Source organism: Protomyctophum bolini, assembly GCF_963924005.1.
Source record: "Protomyctophum bolini genome assembly, chromosome: 7".
In the NCBI taxonomy this organism is placed as follows: Eukaryota; Metazoa; Chordata; class Actinopteri; order Myctophiformes; family Myctophidae; genus Protomyctophum; species Protomyctophum bolini.
In genome coordinates, this window is record NC_137868.1 from 14,818,149 (window position 1) to 14,831,299 (window position 13,151).

Here is a 13,151-nt window from a genome sequence, read left to right on the forward strand (position 1 = left end):
TGTGCTGCCTCCTTCAAATAACTGACATTAACCAGTCCATTAACCATGGACTAACCACTGAAGATGTGCTAGTTACAGCATTATTCAGACTATTACCATCTAGCTAACCATGATCCCCAATCTAGCAGCTTCTGAACCGATTCATAATTGTGACTCCCACATGCCTCTCTGCCTCTTTCACAGAGACTTTTAAACTCCCTCACCCTTTCCCTCTCTCCCTCACTGGTCGTCTTGCAGTCTAGACATGCTCCTCTCTTAAATCATAATCATCTGCAGTGTGGCAGCCCCTCTGCTGCTGCACTTCAGTGTACTCTTCCCTGTGTTCTTAGATTTATAACTCACCTTTTGTTGTCAGGGCTTCTAAAGGGTAAACACAACCTCCTTCACCCCAAATAAAATGGAATAGGTCTCCCTCTGTGGTTATCATAGGCTTTGATTTACCATGCCAATTACCCAGAATGCTGAGCAAATCAAATTGTCGTATGGCAATAAATTGAGGCAAGCTTTTGACTGCCATCTGTGTCCTTCGATGCTGAGTGAGGTTTTAATCTGGTAACCTGTTTTCCCCAAACAACACTTTTCCCAAACTACACTACCTCTAAACCATGTTCTTCTGCCAGATTAGACCTACACTTCTCTTTCACACACACACACACACACACACACACACACACACACACACACACACTTTAAATTATCTATTGTGGCAGCAAACTCATTTGACTGTTCTTATTTAATTCAGGGGGCTTCTGAGTTGTTCAATGTTACAGTGTCTGATGCTGTAAGATGCTGTAGAATGGTGGGTATTGCATAGAACTGAGCTGATTCGTTCTGCTGTAGAGAGCACTTTTATATCATGCAGCAACAGACTGCTTGGTCTCAGAACTACTTTTATTCTGCTCCTATAGCCCAACATGTTCGCAGCCCACCCATAAGATGCGTATAAATATTATTATATCTTAGTGTTTTGCAAATTATTTGGACGTACGCTTGCAATATCCCCACGGCCCACCAGTGGGCCCCAGCCCATAGGTTGAGGATTGCTGGTCTAATTGCTAGCTGCTGTACTGTAGAAATATGTGGGCCAAAAGTAGTCTACATGCCAACCGACCCAAAGGCACCGCAAACTAAGTTCCGTTTTTCATTGCCTTCAGCATTCCTCTTGTCATGCATCCTTCCCTGTGCGTCCTCTGACTCCTCTCCCAGTGTTATATGTTAATCCTCTGCTCCATGTGCCGTCTGGAGGTGGAGCTGAACCAGTGACGGGCGAATAATGAGGAGCGCCGTCAGGCTGATTGTATCGGGGTCCTGGGGGGATTGAGGCCGTAGCGTTGGGAGGCCCGGCCAGCACTTTGGGGATTATTACTGAGCCCTAGCCCACACTCCTCTTCACTATCACTACATCAGTGGTGGAATCTAAAGTAACTAAGTACTGTATGTACTTAAGTAGAATTTTGAGGTGTTTTTATTTTACTTCCATTTTTTATTATTGTACTTCTACTTGAACATTTTAGTTACAAATTTGTAGATTTTGATTATTATTACAAAACCACTTCAGACAAATACTTTAGCAATTTGAAAATAGCCATCGCTGTCACTTTGCAACGAGTTGTGAGCTTGCAGATCTGCTATTTTCAAAGGATTTTTATACATTTGAAAACTTGTGAAATGGGACCTTTTGCTCATGAATACTTTTACTTTTGGTACTTGAAGTATATTTTTGATGCCAATACTTTTGTACTTTAATACTTATTTTTTGAATACCGGACAGCCAAGTAACGAGTATTTCTACAATAGCTACAATAGCTTGATACTTTAAAGTAAAACATGTGAGTAGTACTTCCATCACTGCCCATAACCACAGACGGCAATCCCACCAGGGTACTACTGGGCATGCAGTGGATCCTTCTTATTACAAGCTCATCATTTTCTCTATGCAAGATGTGACTTAATTTGTAGAATTACCTCACTAATTTAGTTTTTTTTGTTGAAATGTAAATTTGATAATTATGCAGACTTGAAAGCATTGTTATCTCCTTGTGTGTTCTTACATGCATGTAGCCTACTACAGTACATCAAGTGGTTGTAAATTACCAGGTCATCAATATAAACTAAAACTCAATAACAAACTGTCTGAGGTGCCTCTTTCATTGATGTTTTAATGGTCTTTGTAGCACACTTTGAAGCAGATGATACTTCTAACACACTCTTGCTCTCTCGCTCGCTCTCTCTCTCTCTCTCTCTCTCTCTCACACACACTCATTATTTCCTTCCTAATGAGGTACCAAATGTCCTAAATTGGGAGCAACATTCTATTGTACAAGACTCTAGGGCTTTCAGTGTCTGTGATGTGTAAAATTAAAATACCAACACATACTGTATGAGGAGGATACTATCACTCATATTTAGACAAAATTGATAAATAGTCTCTTGAACGCAAGATAGGTCGGTGACACTGACATATGACACAAACCTATGTTTGGATCTTTGTCTATATAGTAAGGTGTGTGTGTGTGTGTGTGTGTGTGTGTGTGTGTGTGTGTGTGTGAAATAGAGAGCGAGATAAAGCTTCCCTAAGGCTTGACCTCTTAACCTTTTGCCCTTTGTTTATATCATATGAGCGTATCACTTTGACAGAGCCATCCACCCGTATGACATTAAATCAATACATTCTCTCACAGAATGGACTGAACTTTTTACTCCTTTATAGGTTTACTTTAGTCCATCCTCTCTCCACAGGTGGATATGTATCTAGTTGTATAGCCTAGTAGTAGAAGTCAATGGCGATGATTTCACACAGATTATTTTACTGGGTGCATGCACGTTTGCTTCTGTGTTCATGTCTGTCTGTCTGTCTGAATCTCATGCAGGCGGATCTTGAGGGCTTCCCCTCCTTTCAAATGGCATCAGAGGTCAGCGTGAACTCATGAAGGCACTCCCACTCTCTCGTTCTCATTCATTTCTCCCCTCTGCCATTTTGCTTCTCTCCCCTGGCTCCCACTTTGGTTTGTCATGGAAATGAAAGCACTGGGAGAGGCTCTCATTGTTATGAAGCGATTGCGGGCAGAAATGGGTGGGTGTTAGTGGTTGTGTGTCGAGGCCGGGAGGGGGCGGGGGGTAGGGTGAGTGAGGAGTGTAGCGAAATGGCAATGCATATGGTCATATACAGTGAGTGCAATGGAGCAGAAGGGACGCAGAGAGACTAACAGTAGAAAAGCTTGGGACCCCGCAGGCAGTCAGAGGGGAGCCCAGTCCTCACGTGTTCAAACGGATAGCTCGTGTGTTTGGTTTTTTAGGCATCATTGCGTCATCGTCTGCCGGGCAGTTCTGTGACATTTTGCTGTGGCATCACATTCCTGGTGGATATTAAAGACAATGAAGATCTGATATCTGATTTTATGTTAAATAGTGCAGAAGATAAAGTAGCTATACTACTAGCTTTACGCCTGAAATATATTTTCCTTTGGCAAGCTATGGTACTAATTGCTCCATTTGTACACTCCCATAAAATTGAATTAACAGTTTAAATATATTATATTAATATGTATAATATGGGGATTTTACTGTGTAGCCTACTACAGTATACTGTGAATGCAGATGGGTCCTTACAGTTCTGAGCCCATAATTGGCCACAGAGTGATTAAACGGAGGAAGATTATCTGGCTCGATCCTTCCACTGCACCCTAGAGAGAAAAACACTATCTCTCTGGCTGTGCTCACACACACATTTGATCCAGCATGACAAATCACACTGAAGGAAACATGAGACAACATGGTCATTCATTAAGATTAATCTGTGGACCCAAATGGCCTTTGACCTTGCAAGCCTGATTTAGCAAACAGAAAGCAACAAAGAAATGATGTGGGTGTAAATATTGTTATTTACAGGAGATAAACTGCAAACTCAACATCCTATAAAATTGGCTTAAAGGAGGACCAGCCGGGAGGCAGGCCCGCGGTCGTCACGCCCATGTCACCATGACTCAGACATAACCATATAAGGATTTTCCAATGCAGCTACGCCAAAATATGGCCTCATACAGTAACTCAGCTGCCCTTCCTTAAGGCTACACCAGAGCCTTAGATATCCTTAGATAGCCACACACCCTTCAGTTCGTAATAGACAGAGATAGCACACTCACAGTCTATACATTGACAGGGCGTAGTATATTCCTCTAGGCGGGACATTCTGAACATTCCTACTATTGTTATTTCATTAAGGGGCCGATGGCGACGAGTCCATTCACAGCAGCTGACCTCTAGACTCATTGTGGCAGTGCTCCCTGAAAAAGAAATCACATGGGACAGGAGCCATACCGGCATACCCACACTACTAGACAGTACACACACACACACACACACACACACACACACACACACACACACACACACACACACACACACACACTTTGGGCCTCATGGCTCGGCAAGGCTACTTACTTACTGGTAGCTCTCATGGGGTGAGCTGGTTTCAATGTTCTTTATTATTGCTTGTCTGTATCGTTTCCCCCATCGGGAGCGGGAGTGACACCTCCTTTTACTTTACAAATCCCAAATGGGCTCAAAGAAAGAGGAAGCTCAGGCTGCAGAGAGCTTTCTGTTCTAGTGTGGCTCGCATTTCTGCTGCGGTGTATCAGTTGCTTCGAGGCCTCTGGTACGGGCTACTCTTCTCTATCTCTCTGTTAATCTTCCTTTAAGGTGTATCCTGTGCTTTCCAGTTTCTTTGTTTGACGCCCCCTGTGTTGTTGATTTTTTTACTGATACAATCACACCCTCTCAGTTGCATGTATTGTACTACTAACCTATTCCCAAAGTTCTGCATTAACTCACTTCCTTGTCACTGAAAACTGTGTGTGTGTGTGTGTGTGTGTGTGTGTGTGTGTGTGTGTGTGTGTGTGTGTGTGTGTGTGTGTGTGTGTGTGTGTGTGTGTGTGTGTGTGTGTGTGTGTGTGTGTCTGTGTGTGTGAGAGAGAGAATTTGTGTGCATGCGTGCGCATGTGCGCATGTGATGGGGAAGTATAGGCATATGAGGGTCTCTCCCTCGGTGTATTTCTGTGTACATTTGAGTCTGGTGGTACTTGTGATGAGTGCAGCTGCAGCTTGTGAGGGAGTGGTAAGGGCGAGGTGGGGGTCCCCTGTCCTCTTGTGTACAGTTGCCTCTCACTTGTGGATAGCTAATGGAAATGACAGATTCACAGGTCGCCTGCATAATCGAGACCCATAGAAAATGAACTCTGCACAATAACGAGTCACTAGTTATAGAATGCACTTGATTAAATCTGTCAACGGTTCTCTAGTGATGCAACATATACTGTACATCAAAGATACCGCTAATAGAGACCCACCAGTATATGTTCCTCCTTTCTGCCTCCTCCTTGGTTTGGTTTGAATGGCTCATTAGGGTTGTACGTCACAGTGCTGTTTCCAAATGAGTAGCTTACATGTCTCGGCAGTTAAGCTAAATGTTGATAACTGCATGACACTCACCACCCCAGCGATGATGTGTTCACACCACTGATGTCAGGCAAGCTAGGCGAGCGATACCGATGTATCAAAAGACACACACAAGCAGACTATGGAACAGGTTCCACCTGTCAACCATCAGGCTGTTGAACAAGTGTTGAGCTTGTTGTCATGTAAGTCTTTTAACATTCACGTGTGTGTGTGTGTGTGTGTGTGTGTGTGTGTGTGTGTGTGTGTGTGTGTGTGTGTGTGTGTGTGTGTGTGTGTGTGTGTGTGTGTGTGTGTGTGTGTGTGCGCGCGCACGAGCGCATGTGTATGTGTTAACTTGTGTTTGAGGGGCTTAGCCCAGAAAACAACAGGGCGGATATTTGAAGGAGAGATGAAAGGAGGTGGGAGTGGAGTGAATTCACAAAACATTATATAAATAGGTATATCTGCAAGATCCTTCAAAAACCTTTATTTCAGGAGTGCACATTGTGCTTTGATGTGTAATGGATGGTTTCATGAACTTTTCATGCACTCTCTTTTTCTCTGCACTCTGCAAAATGCGGTTCTATCAAGCATGTAGCGGTTGTCTTGCAAAATACATACTCATATTGCTTGGAATTTATACAATGACAGCCCAGTAAGAGTGTGAAGATTTAGATTTACCCGAGCATTCGTCCCGAGTTACCCAGGTATTTGTTGTTGCTCATTATCCAACCAAGGCCTGGCATATCAGTCCAAGTCTGATGCAGCTGTGCTCGAGGATGGATACTGAGGGCAACAAAACCATGAATAAGCAGTTTAATATTACCATCAACTTGGAACTGCTCCTGTGAATGAACCTTTTTTTTCCTCTGCGATGAGTTGACTGTGCAGCCATTCTTTGAACTGTCAAAGGTCACTGTTTTCTGTTTTGGTTCCTTCATCATAGAAGCATCCATATAAACAGCCAGTCTCCACAGCTGTGAATTTTAATAAACCACCTGCAGCAACCGTGCTTGGCAGCCAAGTGTCGTCAATGTTTATACAATTTAGGCATTTAGCGGTTGCTCTTAACCAGAGGTACCAAGTGCCAAGAAAACAATTAACTTCTACAAAGCAAATAGGATAACAGGTAAACCTCAAACTTACAGTATATTCAGGTTATAAGTAAGGTGGGGGGGTTGTCATTCCAGAGCTAATTGTATGATGCGTGTCGCACACTGTAAATAGCTGACCTACAAGCCCACAACACGTCACGGCATGATGTGTGGTAAGCTTGTAGGCCTGCTATTTTTATGTGAGACACCTGCATGCAGTTCACCCCCAGCAGCAGAACATAGGCTATGAGTGTTTCGGCCCACACTCCCACAGGCCTTCCTCGCCGTGAAAAACACCTGCATGCAAGCCTGACTGCGACACTTGAGCTTGTGCTGATTGCACGGATGCTACACTCACGCACACAAAAAGGTTTTTCCTTGCGGCATTGAAAAATACATATAGGAGCAAGGATGACCACATGGCCTGGTTTGGACCAGGTTTAAGCCTGCATGCGTATAATAAATATGTGGGGACGCTTTTTTATTTTGGTGGGTTCAGTGCGTTAGGAATAATACAGCCTTAGTTTACACTGATTGGTCACTTACTGTCTTATCCCTAGAGGGCTGATACGGCATCTGACCAATTATGATGCATGACCATAGTTATTAACCTCTCAATTCCTTTATCACATCCTCACCCAGGACAAATAATGGCTGAGATGTGATGAATAATATTACATTATTAATGTGAGATATTTTTTGGGAAAGATAGTTTATTTAAGTTTCAACCAGAGATTGCAAGATCTTGAACAACGAATGCAATGTTACTCTCCTCATAATTTCACAATATTCTGTATTTCTCAAATCCCACTACCCTTTCTGATCTGTTTGTTTATAGGCCTATACTGTGCAGAATAGAATAATTAAATCATGTCAGAATGTATAATATGCCCAAAATGATCATTATTGTTTTAAAACCTTCTTGTCAAAAATACATTTTGTGGTTAATGGTAAATAATAATAAATCTAAAATTCTGTCAATAATAAACTAATTCTCAGCTTTTGTATTCACATGCAATCAACTGCTCCAACCTACCTCCCTCCCTCCTATCCCCTCTCAGACACACACACACACACACACACACACACACACACACACACACACACACACACACACACACACACACACACACACACACTCTCTCTCTCTCTCTTGAGGGGTCCCCAACCCCCATGTTCTTCAGCCACCACTTTTCCATTCCAGTTGCAGTGACAGGTGGCTCTTGGGGTTTTTGCTAACAGGACTCAACAGCTGCACAAAAGAACCCAACTGGGGTCTTTTTGGGGGGACGGGATGTCCCTTCTCAAGCGTGCCGATTAGCCCCCACCCCCTCTCCTCCTAGCAGATGCTGTCGGAGATCCACAGGTGGTAGATGGTATATCACTTGCAGTTCAAATATTATGTAACTTTAAGTATAATAATACATTTTATTTGTGACACACTCAAATCTATACAAGTACAACCAATGCAGTGTTAATTTAACTCCCAGGTTTGTACAAATGGATTTACAAATGGTTAAATGAACAACTTTGCTGTGTGTATCTCTCCATTTCTTCTTCCTTCTTTTACATCGAATCCTTGTAAATCACTTCATGACATTTGGAATAATAACTTTATCCCAACTCTATAAACATTTATATAGTTAATTTAGTACAATCTGGTACATCAGTGAAACCAATGCTGAAACACAGGTGAAAACAGGCTGACATGAAACCACATATACAGTAGTTTTCTATATAGCTTGCAATTACATGCAGATCATTCAGATCATTATTTACCCAAGGCAATTGTTCAATTTAAGTGTGCCTCAACTTAATAAAAAAAACACAGAGGTGTCATAGGCCATAAGTAGTAGGTACCAGTACCAGTGTACCACCATCCTGCACACCTTTTAGTCCTATGAGCAGCCATGTGTGTTTAGACATTTTGATGATAATCCTATTCCTAATTAAAAGAGATGATGCTGGGCCCATGTCTTCCCCCCCATCTATATCCCCCTTTGCTGTCATAATACTGTAAAAATCTATAAAAAAAAAGCCAAAATCTAAAAATATCTAAAAGAGATGATGCATTGTCCAAGGTTAGGGTTTCTTTATTGCATCTGTCTGTCTGTCTGTCTGTCTGTCTGTCTGTGACTGTCTGTCTGTCTACTAGTGTCTAGTCAAAAACTTTAGACTACACTCGTGTGAACTGTGAAATGAGCATTGTATTTTTCAAGGCGAATGGACCAAATGGTGAATTATGTGGTTATTTTATTGGGTGGGTGAATATTAATACTTCATATTTTATACATTTTTCATGTAGCTGTGAGCTGCTGTCAAATATACAGCCTGACGGGATGTAACGGCTACACATGACACCGCCACATGAAACATAAATATTATGATCAGAGAGAGGATAGTCCACAATAACAGTAACAACACCCCCGTGCCCTGTAATGGTACAGTCCGATTCAGAGGCCGGCGAGGGACCATACGTGAGCGTTGCGCGCCGCCCGGTGCCGCGCTCCGGAAACAGCCGATCTACAAGCTCACACAGCACCGCAAGAGTGGCTCCGTGTGAGCTTGTAGATCGGCTATTTTCGGGCGCGCGACGACGATGCAGGCGTTCAGCATCAGCTGTTGTGTGTGCCGGAGTGTAAGTTCATCCACTCAGTCACTCACAGTCACTCCTCCCCCACGATTCCCCAAATTCCCTCTCACACCATTCTCCCGACTTCTTTGAGGAATTGACGCAACAACGGGCGGGTTCGTTCACTAGTAGTACTGGTTGTTTAAATTGTCTTTTTTTTTTGTCGTCGATTTTTGTAGAAGTCCACTCCACGGTGACTTTGCAGTGGGACGGGTGGTGCGTTTGGGGCAGGTCAGCGAGCGGAGGAACGAGAAGTTTTCCCCTCCTGCCTGAGGAATGAGAGGACTGTCGCCCAGCAGAACCGCATGATTGAATGAGCAACAATGGAAAGCAATAATAAGGATATCATCGGTACTGGCGTGGAAGACAAGGCTGGACCCGAAGCAACATGTAAGTCTTTTGATCAATTGATTTACAACCAGCATTACTTGAAGACCTGTCGTTTTTTACAAGTTATTGTTCGAGTCGCTGTCTTTAGTGTAAACTTATGACCTTTTTTCATGTAAGCGTTGCAAAATGCAACCATTTAACATAATTACTATCTCTAGTAATTCAAATTTAGTGGATGGGTTTCATAAGCAATGTTGCAATCCAAGTTTTTTTCCACATTGGGCAAAATATGACCATTTCGGGTTTAGAAGCTGATTTGAGTTTAGCCAAAACACGAATAGATAGATCATTGAAGAAGTGCGATATATTGTTCCATAGAAGCAGTCGTAGACGTTACCAGATGTTGTCCATAAGCTCTTTCATCATCCACTGGGTCAAATTTTAATCCACATGACAAAGACGACTTGTCAATATTTGCAGCCTTAGCATGACAATGCCATTGACAATTATTACGTTGATTAGTGCTTATTGTTGCCTACTACACGGTTCTCATTTGTCTCGGAGAATCATTTACTGAACCATTAGCATGGTGATAAAACACACATCGCTAGGTGAGGTAATCTGATTGATCCCATCCCCCTCGTCATGGTTAACCTATGATGACTAACGCTATGCATTCATTCACACCAGCGGTTTCCTGAACGACGGACTGTACATGCGTCAAACGACTGATGCATGATAATGATTCACCCCAAACCCGTTTCCCAAATGCAGACTGATTTTCCTATAGCCACAGGTGCCATTGGCTTCTTGAAACTGGTGCAGAGATGCACCAGTGGCAGTGAAACGAGACGCTCACAACTGGGCATGCATCAAGGGAAATTCACATGCATTTGCAAACTGCATGTGTGATTGATCATACTAGCATCTTCAATTCTTCATCTTGGAACCCAATGATGATTTTAAGCCTGCAGTGCTCATTGAAATGATGAAATCCATGATATTTTAGTAGGGATGGTCTCCATAGGACTATAGGAGACATTTTCTTATTTATGATAATTTTGAAGAGATGGTCCCCATAGAGAAAAAGGAATTTACGTATGATAATTTTAAAGAGATCGTCTCTGTGAGAATAATGTACGGTAAGCTGCTCTGCTAGACGGACATGTTTGAACATCTATGCCTCCCTACCATTGTTCATTGATACACTGTCCGGTACTGGAAATAGAAGGACGGCAACGCGACGGTCACACGCAATGTGATGTCCTCTCTTGGGGACAACAGAAAACTTCCTTCCTGCTGACAGGGGGTTTAGGGGTGGGCTGCTGGCTCCATGTCAAAGGGGAGGACAACAGAGCTCCTTCCAACCCTATAGTTATGGGAACATTGTTCACTGAGACTGACTTAAATCTGCTCTCTACTGTATGAAGCACACTGTGTGTGTGTGTGTGTGTGTGTGTGTGTACACACTGTCATGGTCATGGGTCTAGGAGCCAGGTGTCATCAATCTCATGGTCTATGACTAATGACAGAAGAACTATTCTAAGGAATCTGTTTGTCTTGTTTGAAGTATGTCTGTCACTTACAGCTGACTATGATGACATGGTGGTAACCAGTGCTAAAAATAATAATAAAAAAAAGATGTTGCAACCAGACCTCGACAAAGGATGCCACACTCAATCTCTGTTGCATAACATGAGCATGTTGAGTGACATTATTGTCTATGTTGATGTCACTGTGCCATTACATGCAGGTCTTTCTTTTCTTTACTGTATGTCTCTGAACAAAATTACAGAAAAGATGTCATGTGAAGTGAAGGCTTTATAGCTCTGCAGTTAACAACTGCAAAGGAACTTACTTTATGGCCCATTTCCTACTTTCCTATTGTGTCCCTCCTTGGCGTCCATGTCTGCTGAAGTGCTGAAATACGAGATTTGTAAGTGTGAGAGTTATAAGTTAGATGTGACTGTCAATATTAATTATATAATCTCCCAAATGCACACCTTATTTACCTTATCTGTTAGGCCACCAACCATCATAGCAGCAGCTAGCAGGTATACAGGTTAGTCTAGATAAGGCACACAAAGTAGCAGCACAACGGACATGAGAAGAAGGTAGTCCACATAAGGCAGAAACTTCACAGGTAAAAAGCAAGTTTTAATTCTCTTTGCTTTCTCATGCATATTATATTACAAATTAAAGTTATGAAACTGTTGTGCTATATCGTGAAATATTGGCACTAGGGCCTCAGAATTCTCTCTGTGGTAATATCTCACAGTTTACTGTAGCATGATGTTGAGTGTAGGCAGGCATGCAAACTTTTGAATCTAAAATCGGTCAAGGGACAGGACATACTGTTAGACCCCTGTCAGGCCTTGCTCCTGCTCTGGAATCCTTCTCTCCTTTTTTCTACTACCTAGTTTGCATGTTTAAATGTAAAACTACATTTCAAATTAATTTTTTTCTTTAAAAAAAAAAATATATTTTGGGGCTTTTGTCAGTTTTGTGCCTTTTTATTGATAGTACAGACTACAGAGTATAGAGAGGGGTGACACGCAGCAAAGGTAGTCGGGCTCGGAAATCAAACCCACAACACACTGTCAGGCTTTAGAGCCTACTATATGTGGTATGCGCCTTAACCGCTCGGCCAGCGGTCCCCCGATTTTAATAATTTCTTCCATTTCAAAACACATAAGCACCTACCTCACCATTGTACTTTTCTGTGGTTCTGGATCACATAGAGCTACTGTACACTACTACTGTAACAGTTTGGTTGGATCTGTCCTTGTCGAACCAGAGGCCCTTAGAGTGGAGCTGAAGAAAGTCTGGCTGGGCATTGTGGAATTCTGCCCCGTCAGGACTTTTGAAGACCATGTTCTAATCCTCCTTTTCTTTAAATTTGCATTCAGGCATTCTCCTCTCTGAGCTCTCCGTTCCGCTACTCATCCTGTGTGTGTCCTTGCTGTCGGGACTCTACTCTTTCATCTGCTCTGTTAACCTGATAATCTGAGGCCAGCCCTCTCGGATGAACAAAGTATAATTTTGCCTGTATGGATGGCCATTTGTCTGGCAAACTCTCAGTGAAATATAGTTGGTAAGGTAATCTGTCTAAAATGAAGGATGCACAGATGCAATGGAACATATTGGCTTAATGCTGATTGCTGATTGTACAAATTGTACAAAGTCCTTTCACTGTGTACCATATAGCCAATTTGGCTATATGTTACACAGTGAAAGGACTTTGTACAATTTGTACAATCAGCATTACATTTACAATCAGCATTAAATTAACACCATGGACCTAGCTGTATAGGCTATTCCCCTTCTCAAGATTTTTTCAGTGTGACCTGAACAGGATGAATACAAGTGAATATGACAGGTGACTGGTTAATGTGACAGTTGGTAAGGTACAGTGTTTACACATGCATGGGTTTGGTCTATACATATTGTCTTGAGTAAATGTCACTTGCATTGCTCCATCTTCAGTGTTTCATTAGCCTCTTGTCTTGTAGTGAAGCTATGCTTCAAAACACATCTTACTTTGTTGAATACCATAAGCTTTTTTGAAGCAACAGAATTCTTACCTGACTGTTTATTCTTCTTAATGGCAGTAAGCTATTAAAGTCATTATATTAATTGAAATCATCATTTTCTTCTTTATG

At 42.2% G+C, this 13,151-nt stretch overlaps 1 protein-coding gene across 7 annotated transcripts in view; it reads left to right on the forward strand.

The window, feature by feature from the left end:
• The first annotated feature begins 9,183 nt into the window (after nucleotides 1-9,183).
• map7d1a (MAP7 domain containing 1a) overlaps nucleotides 9,184-13,151 on the forward strand; it is a 53,696-nt gene continuing 49,728 nt past the window's right edge. For 4 of the 7 annotated variants that reach the window (XR_013964381.1, XM_080768549.1, XM_080768554.1 and 1 more), the window contains exon 1: nucleotides 9,185-9,549. Coding sequence is in view for 6 of the 7 variants with exons in the window: in XM_080768549.1 (XP_080624675.1) it covers nucleotides 9,483-9,549 (67 nt within the window). In the remaining variant the exon portion in view is untranslated. Of the gene's footprint in view, nucleotides 9,550-13,151 lie in introns of all 7 variants that reach the window. The other 3 variants (XM_080768552.1, XM_080768553.1, XM_080768551.1) reach the window with 2 other exon arrangements.